Consider the following 20,236-nt stretch of genomic DNA (forward strand, 5'->3'; position numbering starts at 1 on the left):
CCCGGGGCCGGGGCTGGGGCCAGGGCTGGCTGGTGGGAGAAGGGACTCTTTCAATTGCTTTGGAGTATTTTTAGAAAAAAAAATAATATAAGGTGGTTTACATGAGCAAGCCAGCAAACCAGGAGCGGGACTAGGGACCTCGAGGAAGTTCCTGCAGCAACTTGACCTAAAAATAGGGAAATAGCGCCACCTAGGCTGCAAGACCTACTTGGCCGGGCTGGCTGGCTCCCCTCCCCCCACAGTCAGCTGGGACAGGCAAGCTCTTTGCTAGAAGGGAAATCATCCCTCAGCACTCCAGCTGGGCAGCATCTCCTTTAGTTAGCCCTTACTGAGGGCTTTCCCAGCAGCCTCTAAGGCAAAGTCCCAGCCGCCTCCTAGAAAAATCCCATGGGGGTCATTCTCTGTTCTGCTATGGGTCAGCCAGTCTCCCAGATCAAGGAGTGCTTCCAAAAGCTAGCAAAGTGATTGAGAAGGAAGGAAGGAAGGAGCTTCTGGTCTTCATGTTCCTACTGAACCCCGAGGAACTTGCCCTGGAATTCCTAGGGTGTAAGGTAGCAAAGAGAGAGGCTTGTGTTCCCACACTCCGGCCCAGGAAAGAATCTGTCCCCGTCAGACCAGGGTCCTTCCACAGGTCTGATGCAGTGCACCTACAGGGAACACTTGGGGGAAGGAATGAGGGTCAACTCTCCTGAATACTCAGTGCTACTGCTTCTTAATCTTATCGGGTGGTACATTTCTTGCCTTCCTATTTCTTGCCTCCTTTTCTTGCCTTCCTATTCATTGAAAACTCCCATTTTCCCAGGCCCTTACCTTCCCTCACCCTGGTCTGCTGGGAGATGAGCAGGAGTCTCGTGTGTCATTCTCTGGGGTTTCCAGAGAATGGGTTTCCAGCTGTACCCAACTGAGATGGCAGGAGGAAGGAGAACAGAAAAGGCAACAACTTAGTCTTGTTCTTGATATTGTCACTAGGGGCATCTCCTTCTCTCTAATCATTCTGTCCTTCATTTTCTCCTACTTACAAAACTAGGAAGATTTGCTCCAAAGAGTATAGGGGAAACCTAAGATCCTCTTGATAACCCTTCCTCATGATGTGATAAAGTCATGTTATCAGTTCTGCCTACTCCCTCACTATTTGTGCTATTAATACTATCTGTGTTATATACACATTTCCTATGTGCTTTTTGTTTTCTCATCCTTTCATTAGATTATACTCTTTGAGAACAGGGTCAGTTTTTAACCCTAACTCAGAAAATATCACCGTGGTGGTATTATATTACCAAAGGTGCAACTTGATGTTAACTGGGTTTTGATAGGATCAGGATGTTTCCTTGCCTTGCCTTGCCTTGCCTTGTGTTGCGTTGCCTTGCGTTGCCTTGCGTTGCGTTGCGTTGCGTTGCCTTGCCTTGCCTTGCTTTGCCTTCCCTTGCCTTCCCTTGCCTTCCCTTCCCTTCCCTTCCCTTCCCTTCCCTTCCTTTCCCTCCCCTCTTTTCTTTTTTCAAGTAAACTTCTACACCCAATGTGGAGCTCGAACTCACAACTCCAAGATGAAGAGTTGCATTCTCTATGGACTGAACCAGCCAGGAGCCCCAGGATGTATGCTTTTCTAAGCTCTGTCCTGAAGTATTTTCTCTATTCTAGTTTCCCTGATGCAGAAACTGTTCAAAAGGAGAGGTGACCTTACTATGGGAGGCCTCCAGACTCAGAGCCCACGACCCTGGGTTCCTAGTCCTTGTTACCAACATCAGCAAATGCGTGGGCTCACCGAATTGCAATGGGTTATGCTGGGCACTCAGTTACAGAGAGGAATGCCAGAAGGGAAGGGAGCCCCACTTTGAAGGGAGAGCTTTCCCTAACTGCCATGACCTTCTGGAAACTGCTACCAGTTATTCTTGCTGTGTGTTTCTTATTGCTCTATTTTTCCCCCCTGTTCTGTCGGACAGGGCCTCAGAAGATCCCATCCTGTGGGGAAACCTCCAGACAGGGAGAGTATGAGGTAGCTTGTGTGTGTGTGTGTGTGTGTGTGTGTGTGTGTGTGTGTGTGAGGAGACCTGGGAATCCTTCACTACTTGACCTAGAAGCCCATCTATCCTCCGTCTTTCATCCCAGACCCTTGGAGGAATACTTTTCCATCTCCTGAGACTTTGTTTTATGGTGGTCCCTTATGCTTCTCCTCAATTCTGCGGTCACATTACTTTGCCCTGGCACAAGGGGAAGTCATCGGGTGGCACCAAAGCATTCCAGCAAAGGCTCGATCATTCTTCCAAGCTGTTAACTCCTACCTGCCCTCAGTTTCTCTATCCTGAAACCCAGCAGCTTCTGCTGTGCTTTCTACACTCCTGGACCTTTGAATGGCTGTTAGCCTCTCAGCACCTAACTCTCATGGGTTCCTGAGAGTCTGGGCCAGCTTAGGGGAACCCGGAAGAGGCACTGGAAGGACTCCAGGGTGTGGGGAGCACACAGCCATTGACTCACCTGGGAAGATTGTGCCAGGATTACTTGTCCTGCTGGGCCAAGGGCCAGGAGTTAAAGGAGCATACAGCACCACACTCTTCCTCCCCTTACTTGGGGGCCCAAAACAGAAGCAGGGTTAGAATTGGGGAGTATGGCTTGGGGGCTTCTGTGAGTCCCTTCTGAAATCTGGGTGTTATATTTACTTTTTCATATTGGCAGCTGGAAGGGGAAGCCCATCCCAGCTCGGCATTGTTGTCTAACATGGTTAATCAGATCCTATAATCCTGCTGTGGAAATATTGGGCCTCACTCAAAACAATAGAGACCAAGAATATTGTGGTTAAACTTCAACCAACTGCCTCCCTGGCCTGTTTGCCTAACCCCTACCCCCCTCTCCCAGGCCAGAGTCCTCCTCGCTTTATGGACCCCTGATAGGATCGACAGCCAGTCAGAAATCGGTGACAGGAGAAGAGAGAATGGAGTAGGAGAAGGGTAATCCTCCTGACTAGCCCTCCATCCTGTTCTTCCCCTCCCACCCAGGCCTTGAAGGGTGAGCAGGGTGGTGAGCAGAGTTGGAGCTAGGGTGGGGGGGAAGCCCTGCAGGGTCTGGGTCTGGGGTCAGGGGTCAAGAGCAGTACTGTTGGGGGTCCTGGGAGGGGGTAAAGAGATCCCATATTCAAGACAAAAAGACGGCTGCCACATGAGGAGGAAAGACTGCCAGTTTCATTTATGACTGCTGCCTGGCACTACCAGAGCACAGAGCAAAACCAGTGGGTCCTTGTCGTGTATGGAAGGACCAGGGAGGCCCCGGGTGGGGCAAGAGGAATTGGTAACAAGTATGTCTGTTTCACTAGTAACTTGATATAACAGCAATGTAAATAGTAATAGTCTGATGATGTATGGAGGTGACACTGATACCCCAACTTGAGTGGTTTTCTGCCTCTCAGAAACGTTGCCCTTCACGTTGCTGTCTTTAATAAGTACCAGTTCAGTGTGGCAGGATAATTTACACGATTAGAAGAGTAGAACAGAGGGAACAGGTAACCCGTACAATGGCATTTGGAATCAAAAAGAAGACGGAGTGTCTGGATTGGGCTAAAGGGAAAACTAGCAGAGTGATACATTCAGCAAAAGGCAGAGGACGTTCCTCTTGCAGACACTAGAGCACCTGGCTGGAGAAACGGCCAACTGCGAGTTCGTACTTGGCCGTCATGCACCCAGGGTGCACTGGGCACGAGTCACAGCCACCCTGGTTACAGAGGTGTCACCAGGGAGGTGAAGTACAGGGAGGCCCCAGCTCCAGCACCTTGGACTATTGAACGGTCAAAGTGTATGTGCATTTTTAGGATTTGAAGAATGAAAACAGAACCGTGCCAAATGAAACTATATTTAATCTACTCACGTAGGGTGAGGGTGAAGCAATCCCAGAGAGCATTTGCTGTTTCTCACCGATGGTGCCATGTGATAATTCAGGGATGGCCATGGCTCCTGTGGGTTAGTCACCAAAACCATTTTGGTTTTTTTTATTTTTATTATTTTTTAAGGTTTATTTTTGACAGAGAGAGAGAGAGACAGAGCATGAGTGGGGGAGGGGCAGAGAGAGGGAGACACAGAATCTGAGGCAGGTTCCAGGCTCTGAGTTGTCAGCACAGAGCTCGACGCGGGGCTCAAACTCACAGACCGCAAGATCATGACCTGAGCCGAAGTTGGATGCTCAACCGACTGAGCCACCCAGGTGCCCCTCACCAAAACCATTTTGAAGCAGAAACCACTTGATGGAAGCTGACCTTACCACCAGAAAGACATCTGGAAAATAGTTCTTGGGAGTGAGAATCTAAGACATACGTAAGCTTCTGGATAAGAATCTTAAAAACACCTTAACGGCCATCATCAAATGGAGTTGAAGCAGGTTATGAAATGGATGTCAAAATGATCTGAAGATGATGGGAAACATTTCGACAGTTGAGTAACTTGGACAACCAGTGCAGGAAGAATTCAATGGCAAGAAAGATCCCTAATGGAAGCTCCAGAAAATTCTGACCAGGAAGGGGGATGTAAGGAGCCAGGTTGGTGGGTTAAACCTTGTGCTGTACATAGACTTGAACTATAAATGGGGAAGTCCAACAGGGAAGCTTCAGATCATCACAAAGGAATTCAAAGAAAGGCACAGGTTTGTAGGAAATGTGTCAGGAATGAAACAGAAAAACCCATATCCAACAAGAAACAAATACAATTAAACGTGAATTAATTCAAATCCTGTACATACTGAGAGCTTACACATCAGCACCCCCACCAACAGGGCCACGAAGACATATCTTCTGTTTTCAAGAAGTCTGCAATCCCAAGATGATAGTTAAAAGATAGATTTTTTTCCCAACTGTATAAAGTAGAAAGCGAGAGCCATGCCTATGTCTGTTTTAAAAAGTTTAAAAGAATCCTATGTATAAATACTGTTTTGTTCCCTGATTTTATTTTTACTTGACTATGTTGTGTCCATATCTACATGTCAAACACAAATCTCTTTAAAGGGCAAATTATCTTCATTATGAGCTCTGTAAAAAGTTTGAAAATCATACTCGTGGTCAGCAAGCAGAAAGCCAACCTATTCCATTTTCCCCAGCTTCGTCTTCCATCACACTCGTCTCTTTGCTATTTCTTTAATATGCAAGTACATTAGGCCTTTGCTCTATGCCTTTTTCTCTGCCCAGAATGTTCTTCCCCTAGATATCCTCTTGGTTGAAGACCTCACCTCTTTCAGGTCTTGGCTCAAGTCACACCTCAATGAGATCTCCACTCACCGCCCCGCTTACCAGAACCTGCCTCCCAACCTCACACCCTCCCCACAAGGTGGCTGCCCTCCCAATCCTTTCCCTCCCTTTTTCACATTTTGTGCTCATAGGGCTTCGGGTCCCCTTCTAACACATTATGCATTTTCCTGATTTTTACATTATCTTTAATTCTTGGTCTCCCTAATGCCTCCCCACTAGACTAAAGCTCCATCAGGGCAGGAATCTTTTTTTTTGTTTTTCGGGTTCTGTCACATCCCACGCATCTTGTGCAGTGTTTGGCACTTAATAGGTGCTCAAAAATATTTGTGAGTGGATATATGAAGAAAGAGGATCACACACACACACACACACACACACACACACACACACACACCCTCCACACTGGCAGTATCTTGAAGCGATTTTAGAAATTTGTAGACACAAGTTACTGTAATATTTTTTGTTTACAGCAACCAGTAGTAAGGCAAGAGTGGTGGTTAAATGCCATTTTGTTAGCTAGAACCATAATGGAATGATGTCATTTTGCAGAAACTAAGAATACAAGTTATTAAAAGTAAGGGACAGGATATCTTCTTGCTTTCGTTGGCTATAGAGCATCCTTAGGATGCTTTACGTACCAAGAGAGACTGGTGAGAGGGTGTGGGTGGACCAATCCAGACCCTGTTACAGAAAGCCGAGGAGCATGGCTTGAGTATTAAAGATTAGTACCCTCCCCTTTACTGACCATTCATTGAACTAATATTTTCCAAGACTCTCTTTAAGCAACTAATTTCTTTCCTAATAGAGACGCTGGGGTGGAAATAAAGCACATTAGTATTAGTAAACATGTTACTAACCATACACAAAAAATATATTTGTATATATGTCTTTTTGTCTATAAGAGTTTCCCACAATCTTTAGTTTCTGATTTGAGGGCAAAAACTCTTCTATGTAACAATCTGGCTACTTTTTCCTACCTTTTCAAAGTCATCAAAACAAGGTCTTTAATGCCCGAATCTCTCTGAAGTGCCTCGTAATGAGCTTATTGTTAGGGCAAAGGTAACTTGACATTCCCATTTCTAATCAATAGCCAGCTTTCAAAGCATTTGAGTGGCTCTAATTGGATCTCCAAATGTGTTCTGGACTAATCTGAGGCTTGAAAGACAGCCTGCTTCCATTTCTGAATATGGGCCAAATTTGGTGGAGTTGCTAACCTCTTAAAAAAAATCAACAGTAGAGGGAAATCTGGCTGGCTCAGTTGGTGGAGTGTGAGACTCTTGATCCTGGGATTGTGAGTTCAACCCCCACATTGAGCACAGAGCCTACTTTAAAAAAATAAATTAAGAATTAAAAAATCAACAGTAGAGAGGCACCTAGGTGGCTCAGTCAGTTGAGCATCCGACTCTTGATTTTGGCTCAGGTCATGATCTCATGGGATCGAGCCCTGTGTCAGGCTCTGTGCTGAGTGTGGAGCCTGCTTGGGACTCTCTCTCTCTCTCTCTCTCTCTCTCTCTCTCAAAAATCAACAGAAGTGAGAATGATTGCAATCAGCTGGGGAAATGGTAAATTAAAGAGTATGAGGTCTTAAAAATCCAAGATGAAAGTAACAGGAGTCCCCTATATTTGGAGAGAAAATGAGTGACCTGAACAGAGGTCAACAACCCAGCACGCTTGCCCTAGGAATCACTTACAAAGAAATGGGGTCATTATGGAGTCAAAATGGCCTGGATTCCAACTCCAACTCCCTCACTTACAAGCTCTGAACCTCAGTTCCTCATCCATAAAGTGAAAATAATGGTGTCAATTTCATAAGGCTTTTGTGAAGGTTACATCAGATAACACCAGGGTTTCCCCCTTTACTAGATCATCCAGGTTGGGTTTTCATTACCACTGGCGCCATCATCGTTGCTTGGGCCACTGCCCGTCACTGAGAATCCCCTTCATTCTTTTCAGGCATTCCTTTCCCTCCTTTAAAACTGATTTCTTCCAAGAGGTCTAACCCCATCATCAGATGGAATTGAAGCACGTATGAAACGGATGTCAAAATGACCTAAAGATGGGGGCATCTTGGTGGCTTAGTCAGTTAATTGTCCAACTCTTGATTTGGGCCCAGGTCAAGATCTTCCAGGTTCATGAGTTTGAGCCCCATGTTGGGCTCTGCGCTGACTGTCCGGAGACTACTTGGGATTTTCTCTCTCTCTTCCTCTCTCTCTGCCCCTCCCCCTTTCCCTCTGAAGGTAAACCAATAAACTTAAAAAAAATCTAAAGATGATGGAAAATATTTCAACAGTTAAGTAACTTGGACAACTAGTGGGAACAATTCAATGGGAAGAAAGATCCCAGGCTAATCTCTTCTTAATTCCATATCCTTCTAGGCCAAGTTCATCTTATCTACATGATTCGACAGAATTCTACAGAATTATCTACATGATCTACAGAATTCATGCATTATTCTGTACTCACTCATAAATGGCATTCACAGCTTCGCAACTGTCTTTTATTTTCATGATTTATTTTTAAGGTTAAATAGTGAATTTCTTGAGGACAACAACTGTGTTTTTTTACTTTCTGTTTGTATTCTCTATCCTTACGCACCTATCACACTACTGTTCACAAGATAGATGCTCACTAATAGAAAGGATCCTCCTAATCCCACTACTGTCTTGGGGCACACATGTATGAGCAACCTGTTGTATATTATTCCCCCGAGACGGGTGATAGGAATCATAGAACCACTGCTGCTAGTGAGCCCAGTGGAGGATAAAAAACAAATTACACATAAGCTTTGTACTTCACAGCTTATATTTTTAACCCTCGCGACAACCCTACGAGGTAAGTGATAATATTTTCGCCTTATAGATGAGAAAACTAAAATTTAGAGAAGTCAAGTGACTTGCCCAAGGCCACAAAGGTAGAAGGTATCAAAGACCATGTTCAGGCATAGATCTGACAACTCCAGGCCTAGAGCTCTTTCTATGAGCCAAGGCTGCTGTGCTCCGAGTCATTGGAAGATATTTGGCTAACTGCATTCCAACAACCTGTCTGGTTGTGGCTCAGCACCCATGGATTTAGAGCAGGACTGATCTGGCCAAGTGGCAGGATAAAGAGAAAAAAGATTAGTTGATTACAGAAGTATGGACCAGCACAGTATGTATGCATGTATTTGTCTGTAGATATACACATATCTGTATACACATGCACACACATATGACTATAAGTACATTTTATTTGAACTATGTAGTGTTCAAATCAAGATTGAGTAAATATACTAACATAGTAGTCTAATAAACAGATATTTAATGATCAGGTTCTATGGTATATTTTCTTCCCCCCATTTCCTTTCCACCTATTTTTCCAACGTTTACTCTAGTGTGCAAAAGCTGAATCATATTATCCAAAGAAATAGATCTTACTTTGTTCTCTTCAAAATAGAGATGATTGAGGGTAGAAGGGGTCTAGAGGTGGGAGAAGAAAAGTGATTTTACCAAGAGGCCCAGGACTTAGATGTCAGGTGCCCCCCCCCCACCACCAATCAGACTCTATCACTGCTACTCAAACTCCAGGCCATTGGTGCCCCCAGAGTGGCACACCTCAGTTCTCCAGGTTTACTGCCAGCAGGAGCCTGGAAGTGACTAGAAAAAAGAACTAGGCTTTGTTTGATAGGTCTAATGGATTAGCCCAGCTCAAAATCTACCCTACAGCTACTGAACAGCTAAGAATATAGGCAGGCAAGAAATGACCCAAGGTTTCAGGCCCCAATTTGGATTCAAAATGCTCCAGGGTCACTGCCCTGGAAATTATGATGCTTCCAGTTCTGCCCTCTTCTCCCCCTTCCTGCACTGAACGAGACTGGACTCACGCAGATCTAAATTTGAGATTCAGATCTTGAACCATCAGGTGTCCTGAGGGGGAAAAAAAAAGTATACGTTTGGAATGAAAAAGCTCCAGAGTTCAAATCTTGACTGGGGGACCACAGGCAAGTTACTGTACTCGTACAGCCTTGGAGTTGTAGATTTGTAAAATGAGAATAGTAATTGCTGTGTACAGAGTGTTATTGTGAAGATTGTACTAAGTGCTTAAAGTACCTGTTATAGAGGAGAGACTTCATAAGTGTTATGTTCTTCTCCCAGAACACACCCTGATCACTGCTCCAAAGTTAGCCAGGCCCAGGAGGGGCTAGACTTGGTGGAGCGCTATCTAAACCAACGAGGTCACACTGCTGTCGGACCACCCCTGATGCCAAGCGGTCTTAGCGCTGCTCTAATGCTGATTTGACACGGATCAGATCTTTACCAGAGATTTGCATTCAACGGGATCACAGTTTAAGAAGAGAAATGAAAGAATGGCAACGTTAATAAATGGTTTCAAGTTAGAGCCCCTAAAATAATCTTAAATTGTCTTTTACTCGGAGAAAAGAAGATTGAAAGTGAATTTAAAGAACTCTTCAGGACTGTGCACATGGGATAATAAGCAGGATAATTACCCTAATTTCTAAGACCAGAAGAAGAGGAAAGCAGTCGAATTTGCATTAGAGAGGGAGGAAGAAAGACTGAAATTAAGGCAAAACTTCTCTAGAAGATTATTATAACACACTGCAATAGATGACCCTGGGAACCTATGGGATTATCTTCTTTTGAGCTCCCTAAGAAGAGCCCTCCCCTCCCCCGTTTGTCTGGATTGGGAGAGGCACTGACCTGGTCTGCTCCAGAAATCTGAGCAGTAGAGAGGGAGGCCGGTGGGGAATAGTGCCGGAATAGTTTTTGAACCCTGGAAAAGGTACCTTGAAGTTCTTTGAGAGCTCAAGGAAAAGAAACAATGTTGGAGAGACCTGTGACTGGGAGACATAGAATTCAAATACTGAGGAAGGAAGAGACCCAAAGTGGAGAACATGGGGGGCAGGATGGTAGGGGGGCGGGGAGGAAAAAAGAAACAATGCACTGTGTTTCCAAGTGACATGCCACACTCTCCTCCTGGTGGCATCATCCTAACTTCCCTTCTGTGGGCCTCAGTTGCCTTTTCTGGAAACGAAGTGCTTGGATTAAGCACTATCATAGGTCCCCATCTAATTCCGAACTTATGTTCACAAAATCCATCCAGAGAAAACGTGAGGACATCTGTGAAAAGCCACCACAGCTCAAAACCCAGGAAAGAGGGCCAAGGAACCGATGCATAGGTGAGAGCTGGGGCTCTGGGGTCAGACCCCCGTAGAGGGTAGAGGATTTGAATTTTCTCTCTGCTCCCCAGCCCGAAGCTAGTTGTTTATCTTCTCTGAACTTCAAAATCTCCATTTGTAAAACGGGAATAAGAGCTCAACTGAGGTTGTGAGTTTGAATTAGATAATGCAAGTAGCATACTTAGTATAATCATATGGAAGAGCTCCCATGTACCAGGCACGTAAGAATCAACAAAGTGGTACTTAACTGGGTCAGTATTCTTGGAATGAAAAAAATGTTTAAATCTTTCTATTTCTCATTCTTTTATTTCTATCTCTATTGAATTGGTAGACTATACTGCGACCAAATCACATAATTTGTTGTGATGGCGGCATTTGTTTTCAACATCCTTGCCCTTTCTGGTTTTAGCAGAATAAATCCTAATTCATTCAGCTTTCCTGAGTGGCATATCAAAATAAACACACCGTCCGTGTTTACTTCTCTAGCTGCCTCTACGTATTCTCTATGGTTTTGAATTTGTAAAGCAGAATTAACAGAGGAATTGTGTAGCAGCCCTTGCACGCCAGCAGCTGTGAGTCGTTGTTGCGGTTCTCAGCAAGCCCCTGCCCCCCCCCCCCCCAACCCCAGACCAGCGCTGCCGGGTCTTTAACGTGGTCAGTTCCTCCAGCTGATGTCATCATTTAGCTGCTCTTCTCCACACCTTGGCCCATCCCTTTGTAACTTCATTTTGCTCTTTTTTAATAGTGTTTCCAACTCAAAAGAAACAGCAAAACCCACCAAAAAGCCCGATTTGACTCTTCATGAGGCTGGGTGCCCCACTCCCAGCTTCACACCCGGTGGCCGTGGGATGTGCAGCGGGTTGATACAGAATTCAGTCCACCACGCTGAGAGGGCGCGTCTCCCGGGCCAGGGTGGGGCACCAGGTTAGGGGCGGCCTCCCGTCTTCTGGCTTTACTTCCCCGCAGGGGACACCGTAGGCGGCCGTGCGGTCCGGCCACTGCCCCCCGCCCCTCGCGTCCGGCCGCGCCGTGGGTTGCGGTCTCTGTGGGGGTGGCAGCTCCTGTCCGGGAGGTTTGCGCCTGGCGGGGCACCCCGGAGCCGCGGGGAGCCCAGAGGCGAGGCCCAGGCGGGGTGGGGCGCGTCCGGGCGGGGAGGGCGAACTCAGGCAGTGCAGGGGGCGCCGAGGGCAGCGGGCGGGCGGACGCGGCGGAGGAGCGAGCGGGACGAGGGCTGGCTGGTGCCGGGGCCGCCCGCCCGAGGGGGAGGAGGCTGTGCCGCCCTTGCTGCAGGTTCGCTGTCGAGCGCACAGGAGGCAGGGACATGGGTAGGGTGCGGTCTGCGCGGGGCCCGAGCCCGGATCTCTTCCATTTCCCCTCTCACTCGGCCCCGAGCTGCGCCGCAGACGGCAGCAGCTCCCGCTCCGCCAGAGCCGCCTGACCGCCGGGCCGGGGTGCTAACCGCGGGGCCCGCCAGCCCGCCGGCCCGGCCAGCCCAGCCCAGCCCGGCGGCCCGCAGCCCCGCCGCCCGCCGCCCCCCGCCGCCGCCGCGTTGCCAAAACAAACGGGCCGGCCTATTTATTGGCGGCCGGCGAGCCGGGCAGCTCAGAGTCGAGGCGCCGAGGGGGACAGCGCGCCGCCACCAGCCAGGGCCCCGGGCCCCCGCCCCGCACCTGAGTCCCGCCGGCCCTGCGCCGCGCCGCGCAGCCCATGGCGCCCCCACCTGGAGCCCCCCGGAGCCAGCCGGACGCCTGAGCCCCCGCAGCGCGCCCGTCGACTCGCCCACCCACCAGCCCACCAGGCGCCCTCGCCCGCCCCTCGCCCGGGCTCCCCTGCCATGTCTCCCGCCCGGCTCCGGCCCCGACTGCGGTTCTGCCTGCTCCTGCTGCTGCTGCTGGTGCCGGCGGCGCGGGGCTGCGGGCCGGGCCGGGTGGTGGGCAGCCGGAGGCGGCCGCCGCGCAAGCTCGTGCCGCTCGCCTACAAGCAGTTCAGCCCCAACGTGCCGGAGAAGACGCTGGGCGCCAGCGGGCGCTATGAAGGCAAGATCGCGCGCAGCTCGGAGCGCTTCAAGGAGCTCACCCCCAACTACAATCCCGACATCATCTTCAAGGACGAGGAGAACACGGGCGCCGACCGCCTCATGACCCAGGTGAGCGCGACCCGCCCTCGCAGGGCGCCGCCGCTGAAGCGCCGCCACCTGCCCGGCCCTCCCCGCCCCCCTGGCACCTTTTCTCGACTGGCTGGCACGCCCCCTGGCACCTGCCCCTCTCGCCAAGCCCAGCCGCCTGCTGCCCAAGATGGGCCGGCCAGGGGTCCCGGCGGCAGTGCGGACACCCGCGGACCCGCCGGAGGTGGGAGAAGAGCGCCCCACTGCCAAGCGCCACGGCCGAGCCTGGTGGCGGCAGCCCCACTGCCCCAGAGCGCTGGCAGCTGAGCTCAGACTCGGCACCCGGAGGTACCTCGACCCGGCCGCCTCCCGCGCCTTCGGGACCCACGCAGTCCCTCCTGGCCTAACCTTCCGCACCGCTGCGCCCCTCTCCATTCGGCACCCCTGAGGGCGAAGAAGCTGCGGGCGCAGAGGGCCGTTCCTCCCCGCGCGCTCTTGGTTCGCTGCGCTGCCCTCTCTGGAGCAGCGTTCCCCACCCCACCCCACCCCCCCTCCCGGGTCTGGGGTTAGGGACAGCCGGGAAGAGCTGAGCCGGGAGGCGGAGGTGGGAAAGGGAACTTGCCCGGCGAGCCCACGTGTCTGTCCCGGAGAGCTGAGCCGCGCCGCTGCGGTTAAGGGTGGGGTGCCGAGAACTTCGGGCTCTGGGACCGGACTTGGGGGACCCCTGGGCTTGGTGGCAGGGACGGGGAGTGTTGAAAGAGAAGAGCTAGGATGCCGGGAGAGGGAGGGAGCAGAACTAACGCTAGCTAGTTTCTGCAAGCTCCGAACAGGACCCGCTCAACCCAGGCACTGGGGAGCAGACTTTCTTCCCTGCATCTGGGGTCCCAAGGGATCAGAAACCTACGTCCCCTTCCTCGGTGGTCTCCCGGGGCTTCCCACGCATGCAGGCAGCCTGCTCCCTAGGTGCTTTGGGAAGAACAGCTCCACCACAGCCCTAGCCTGCGCCCTGGCGCCGGGGCTGGCCGGCCGGTGTCGGGGCCGAAGGTTGGCTGGTGGCCGGGCCGGGCCGGGCGCCGAGGAATGCAGATAAGGATCCGGGCCACGGGCTGGGCAATCATTGACAGCGCTCCCCAGCTCTGGACCCGGGGGAGGGGGAGAGGGGCGGGGAGCAGGGGCCCACGGGGCCGACTTAGCTGGAGGGGGGGGGGGCGGCTGGAAGCCTGGAGGCAAGGAGCACACCGAGCTCCCTTCCTGGGCAGTGTGCTCCCCAGCTAGGCTGCTCGCCCAGAGGACGGCCAGGCCTTGGGCTGTAGCCGCTGTTGGCTCCTGGGAGACGGAGTCCAAGGGTCTGTGGGGCCCCCTTTGTGCGGGATGGGGGTAGGTTGAGACATGGGCTGTCCACATTTGGCGGCGCCTCGCACCCGAGTCACGGACTGTGAAAGGGTCGGCTCTCCCGCAGTCCCCTCCCCCCAGCCAACTGCAGGGTCCTTTGGGCTGCAGGCACACGGGGAGTCATCACAGACCGTCGATCTCTCTCCTTCCCGCAAGGCGCGGCTCTACTCCCACCCCGTGTGAGACAGAGCGTGGAGCCGGCTCGCTGAGATCAGAGGCTCGGTTTCTCCAGCCCTTTCCCTGATAGGGGCGGCGCAGAGGTGCTGAAGGTTCTGGACTGAGGGAGAACCTTGCCTGGGATTATCAGCCTTGCGTGCGCCCCTTGCTGCGGAGGACGCTCCGGGTCGCCCTCCATCTGGCCCGGCTGGGCGCTAGCATTTCCACAGGCTTCTGGTTTCCAGGCTTCTGCATCCTCGGATTGGGTGTGGGTCACTTTTGGATCTTAAGTCCCAGCAGGAATACTCTGGCGCTGGAGAGATCCAGGCGGCCCGGGATTCCCCTCCCAACACGCCCCCACGTTGCTGGGGCGCTCTGCACCTGCCGCGCCTCCAGACCGAGTCGGGGGGCCTCAGCCCTGAGGCTACGGTGACACCTACTGGGCACCTCCGGCCTTGCACGCCTAGCAGGCCAGCCGCAGGCAGTCGGCTCCGCTACCACCCCAACCCTGCGGGCAGAGGGTGGTTTCTGGCCTTCAGGTGCCTTGGTGGGACAGAGGGACTGGGCGCGGGAAAAGTGTAGCCGGGTCTGTGGAGGGATCGGTACCCCGATCTGAGGGGAAAGAGCGTGGGAGGGAGGGACAGAGGAGGTCGCCCCAAGGGTGCACCTCCCAACGCGCCCTCCAGATTTGTGGCGCCACCGTGCGGTCCAGGTCCCTGGAGCAGCCAGACGCTAGAAGGGAAAGAAGCAAGTTAGGGCTCTCTGTTCCTAAAAGAGAGGGACAGAACAACCTCCCTGGTTTCCTAACTCCAGCGGATGCTCTGGGAGAGGCCGGGGGCGGGGCCACGCCTCCACCCGCATGCAGGCCGGCATCTCCCCCTAACTCTGCTGGCTTTCCTCTCCTAGCGCTGCAAGGACCGCCTGAACTCGCTGGCCATCTCCGTGATGAACCAGTGGCCCGGCGTGAAGCTGAGGGTGACTGAAGGCTGGGATGAGGACGGTCACCACTCTGAGGAGTCGCTGCACTACGAGGGCCGCGCGGTGGACATTACCACTTCGGACCGCGACCGCAATAAGTATGGACTGCTGGCGCGCTTGGCAGTGGAGGCCGGCTTCGACTGGGTGTATTATGAGTCCAAGGCCCACGTGCACTGCTCCGTCAAGTCCGGTGAGCCGCTGCCTGGGGGCTGGGCCCGGGGCCGGGGCCGCAGGGCATGGGCAGGCACAGGGCTCACTGCTGCCCAGAAGGTGAAGAGGCCCGCCAGGGGATGGAGGCGGGGACCCCAGGGAAGAGGACGTCCGCCTCGCTCCCCACTGCTGCTTGTGACCACCTGCTCACCCCCTGCCTGGTAGTGTCATGGCAGGAGCCTAGGGAGACAGGGCCCTGTCCCAGCACTGCTGGGGGCCGACCTCGCGGTCCACAGTCCAGAGCCTGCAGCAGGAGGTGCAAGACAGAGCAAGCTGGACAGATGGAGGAAGCCAGGCTGGGACAGAGATGGCTTTCCCGCTCAGATGACTCAGAATGGAGGCGGGCGGTGGGGCCAGGGGCCAAGGGCCAGCTTATGCCCAGACACCAGCATGCCTCACCAGGAGCCGGGAGCCCAGAGACTCAGAACCCACAACCCTGCTGCAGGTCAGGCCCTTTAGGGCACTTTGTATGCTCCTCCAGGGGGTGCAGGCATCCCCAACCTCTCCCTCAGGGCCCTGAAGCTGGACAGTTTGGGGCAAAGCCAGCCACGAGGGGCAGAATAAACAGTGGACTCAATAAAATGGATTTTCCCAGATTGGCCGCCTTGTTGATCCGAATGGGCAGGCATTGGGGCCTTGCCCCTCCCTCAGATCTTGTCAGCATCCCTGTCACCTACACTGAACCTGATCACGGATGCTTCAGATGGTTCCCGTGTGACTGCCAGTCTGGCTCCACCTGGCTTCGGGCACAGCCCTCCATGCTGGCACCACGTAGCAGTCACACCCGAAGACCTGACACATGAGACCAGACCCACTGCTTACTATTCCCGAACCCACCTGGGCACACTGTGGTGACCCACCCCCATCCTCCCCTCCAGCACTTTCCTGCCAATTGTATCTACTTCAAGTCACGTCCACCCTTCACCTGCGAACACTGGCCCGACACCAGCTCCCCGAGTGGCCACTTCCATCATTATTCCCACCCACAACACTGCTCACCATCCCGCCCACCAATGCCACCGTGTCCTGTCCCCGCACAAGGACCCAGCACATGAACTGAAGATGGTGACTTTACCCTTGCCACTGAGTCACGCCCTGGCCTGACCACTCACTCTGAGGCTCCCCAGAAGTCTATAGCTGCCCACGGCTGGCCCTCCTCTCGCTTCTATCTGGACTCCGAGGGCCAGCTCTGGGACAGAACTCGGGGTGTCAGCCTGAGAGTGCAATTTTTGGGGAGTGTCTGAGCAAGGAGTGAGAAATGACAGGACATCCAGACCCCAGAGGAGCTAAGTGCCTTCTCCACGAGACTGTAGCTTTCGAGTTTAAGTCACAGCTGACCACCACCTGGCTCAGTTCACCCCTGACCTCTCTGATGTTCTACAACATCGCTTCACAGCGAGCAGACAGGGGCTTGGCCGGGGCTTCAGCAGGGTCCTTTCTTTCTCACTCATGGGTCTTGGAGCCGCAATATGCTCCTCTCACTGGCAAAGGATTAGACGGGGGAGGAGGACAGATCACATCGTGGGTTGGGGTGTATTCAAGGCTGCACGGGAAGGGGGGAGCAGAGCCAGAATATGGTGATGGGGGGGGGGGCTCTTTGGGAGCGAGAGGAGCTCTGGGGAGGGGTGCTGTGACACAGCAGTAACACCTTCATGTCCCTTCTTCCCACAGAGCACTCTGCTGCGGCCAAGACAGGTGGCTGCTTTCCTGCTGGAGCCCAGGTGCGCCTAGAGAGCGGGGCACGTGTGGCCTTGTCAGCTGTGAGACCCGGAGACCGGGTGCTGGCCATGGGGGAGGATGGGAACCCCACCTTCAGTGACGTGCTCATTTTCCTGGATCGCGAGCCAGACAGGCTGAGGGCCTTCCGGGTCATCGAGACCCAGGACCCCCCGCGCCGCCTGGCACTCACGCCTGCCCACCTGCTCTTCACCGCCAATAATCACACAGAACCAGCGGCCCACTTCCGGGCCACATTTGCCAGCCAAGTGCAGCCTGGCCAGTACGTGCTGGTGGCCGGGGTGCCGGGCCTGCAACCTGCCCGAGTGGCAGCCGTCTCCACACACGTGGCCCTGGGGGCCTATGCCCCACTAACAAGGCATGGGACGCTGGTGGTGGAGGATGTGGTGGCCTCCTGCTTCGCGGCCGTGGCTGACCACCGTCTGGCTCAGTTGGCCTTCTGGCCCCTGCGACTGTTTCCCAGCTTGGCATGGGGCAGCTGGACCCCGGGGGAGGGTGTGCACTGGTACCCCCAGCTGCTCTACCGCCTGGGGCGGCTCTTGTTGGAAGAGGGCAGCTTCCACTCGCTGGGCATGGCTGGGCCAGGGAGCTGAGAAGACCCCTTCACTGCCCTCCTGCAGCTGCCTAACGCGGTCCAAAGGCCTTCCCGCCGAGAGGACACTGGCCCTGAAAGGGACCCGAGTGGGGGGCACTGGTTCCCACCATCTCCTCTTTCCCAGACACACCATGGAGACTTGACTGGGCAATGCCAGTGTTGACCACCCCACCTCGATGTAGGGACAGAGCTACAAGCTAAGCTGGTTGGGAGGGAGTGGTCTATCTTTCTATTCTAGAGACCTCTTGAGGCTGGCACAGTGGATTCCCCCACCTGGCCAGCTCTCATTTCGATTTTTCGTACCTGCCTCCCCCAATGGGGAGGGCCCATTCCATCTGTCTGAGGCCCCTCGTAGGTGGGCTTGCACCTCAGTCGATGCTGCTAGATTCCCTGGGAGCCAGCAGGGAGCTGGCTGGACTCAACACCTGCTGCCCAGAACTGAGAAGGCCGCAGGGTGGGGCAGCCAGTCTGGCCATCCTGAGGCATGACCTTCCTCCCTGGCCACACTCCTCGGGACAGAGACTGTTGCTGTCAGTGAGCAGAGTTCCTTGTTCCAGCCAATGTGATCATAGTGCCCAGGACCAGGGGAGCGGGCTGGATGTCCTTCTGCCCCTGCCCAGGCTACGCTCCCTGTTCTGCTGAACCATGACCCTCACCCCCCTCTCCGGTCAGTCTCCCCCACCTTATTTATTGGCTCGGAGGGGGAAGCCCATGGGAGAATTTTGGGGATGTTTTGGTCTTTTCTTCCTTTTGTAATAAAAATTATTTAAGTTGTTAGAGCCATAGAGTCTAGGATGCTGAGCAGGGCCAACACACAGTCTGGAGCCACGGGTGGGTCGGTTCAGGGGTGTGCTCACCTTCCTCCAAGAACAGAAACTCCCATGCTCCCACCTTTACTACAGGCCTTTCTTCACCCAGAAGCCCAGCAAAGTTGCCACAGAGAACTGGGCTCTGTGCCAGGCAAGGCCTTCCCATGCTGATCTCAAAGTTTGCCCTAAACACTGTTGGACCAGAGAGAGAATGGAGGTAACTAGCCCATGGTCACTTCACTCATCTAGAACCACCTCACTGGGCCTGTCGAGGCACTTTTCCTGCTTACTCAAGTCTGTCTCGGGGCCTGTTTCTCATCCTTCAGTGTGAATAATGGACCATGGTACAAGAAGATTTTGTAGAATTCACATCTGCCTTGTGGCCCCTTCTGACTTCTTGGAGAACTCAGGAGTCCCTAACCTAGCTGTTCTCAAACCTCAGAATCACCTGTGCAGTTTCTTTAAAAGTGATTCCTGGGTCCATTCAAACAATTCTGCTTTAATAGATCCAGAGCGAGGCCCAGGAAATTTTTACAAATACCGAACATGGCGGATGGTCCATGGACCACACTTTGAGAAACATTGCTTAGTCTAGAAAAGGCCCAGTTTATTGCCAAGACAAGGTGACTCCCTTCTTCATTTTTTCTGGGTCTCTCTATGCCAAGGCAGGTTTTTCTGTACTTGCTACAGGTCAGCTGAGAGTCCCAGGTCCAGCGTTATACTTGTTAAATTCTCAGAAATTTCATAAGCCAGTTGATATAGGGCATGGTGGGAGTATTCACACCGTCAAAATTGGTGTATGCTACAAAGTAGAGTTCTCCCGACTGTGAACAGCCCGTTGCTAAAACATACAACTACCCAGCTTCTGTCCTCTTACAGAGATTACTATGTTAGGGATGACTGCTCAGACTCTTACCTTCTCCTTCCCCCACCTCCATGGAGGAAAACTCCAGAGAAGTTGCCCTGGAGACTGTGTCATCTGGGAGGAAATAGGCCCCCACAAGCTATAATGACAAGTGCTGTCATTCAATGAAGACCAACTATCACCAGATGTTGTTCTAAGTGCTTTATATTTAGAGCATTATTTCATTCTCATACAACATTATGTGGTGTATGTTTTCATATTGCCATGTTCCAGACGAACACAGAAGCTGGAGGAGGTTAAGTAACTTGCCTGAGATTACACAGCTAGTGAAGAGGCAGGATTCACACCCCTCCATCTGGCTTTTGGGCCCACTGTTTTGACCACAAGGCTTTTTCTTTGATGAACTTGGGTCCTCTCAGCATTTCAGGCCTGGAAGGCACTCTCAGCATTTCAGGCCTGGAAGTCAGCTTTGTCAGCACATCTAGAATGGACCCATGGCAGAGGTTCATGGACAAGGCTCAAAGGAACCAGAATGTCCATGAACTCCTTTACAGTAAAAAACAGAAAAATGGAAGATTAAGGTCAAGATACTTTTGTCCATTCATTTTTACATTCTCTCCCTTAATGACATTCTTCATGGGTGTGGGGGAGGGGGTGAAGGGAGGGGAAGGATGACACCGACCCTTGTATGCCACACATTTGGTGAGTGAGAAGACGAGAGAGAGATTTTCCCCTATGGGTGTCCAGCTGCTTCTCCTACTGAGCCTGAGTACTCTCCATCCTGCAGACCCAGAACCATTTGGTGTCCCCAAATCTTTCTGTTCTAGATGGGCCTCCTTCGGAAACACACTTATTCTTCAGATAGAGAAGGCTGCAAAGACTCAGAAAAAAAACCAACACTGATCCAAATTCAGACCCTCAAAAACCAAACTTGGAGTGGAAGTGGGGGGCCAGTGGCTTTTCTGGGAACCCTGGGGCCAGATCTGAGTAGACTGTGTG

The 20,236-nt window shown here is 52.7% G+C and overlaps 1 protein-coding gene across 1 annotated transcript; it reads left to right on the forward strand.

Annotated features, from left to right (window-relative positions):
- Positions 1-11,853: 11,853 nt before the first annotated feature.
- IHH (Indian hedgehog signaling molecule) lies at positions 11,854-18,342 on the forward strand. The gene is made up of 3 exons (XM_019445920.2): positions 11,854-12,537; positions 14,950-15,211; positions 16,903-18,342. The coding sequence occupies exons 1-3, from the start codon at positions 12,226-12,228 to the stop codon at positions 17,559-17,561; spliced, it is 1,233 nt and encodes a 410-aa protein (XP_019301465.1). The 5' UTR covers positions 11,854-12,225; the 3' UTR covers positions 17,562-18,342.
- The last annotated feature ends 1,894 nt before the right edge of the window (positions 18,343-20,236 follow it).

The sequence above is a fragment of the Panthera pardus genome, unplaced genomic scaffold, assembly GCF_024362965.1.
Source record: "Panthera pardus isolate Hobbes unplaced genomic scaffold, ASM2436296v1 HiC_scaffold_10, whole genome shotgun sequence".
NCBI lineage: Eukaryota > Metazoa > Chordata > Mammalia > Carnivora > Felidae > Panthera > Panthera pardus.

Excerpts from the sequence above, each read along its gene's own strand:
- IHH (XM_019445920.2), top strand. The coding sequence starts at position 12,226 with ATGTCTCCCGCCCGGCTCCGGCCCCGACTGCGGTTCTGCCTGCTCCTG. Across the intron at positions 12,538-14,949 it reads CCGACCGCCTCATGACCCAG|CGCTGCAAGGACCGCCTGAA; the intron begins GTGAGCGCGACC and ends TTCCTCTCCTAG. Across the intron at positions 15,212-16,902 it reads GCACTGCTCCGTCAAGTCCG|AGCACTCTGCTGCGGCCAAG; the intron begins GTGAGCCGCTGC and ends TTCTTCCCACAG.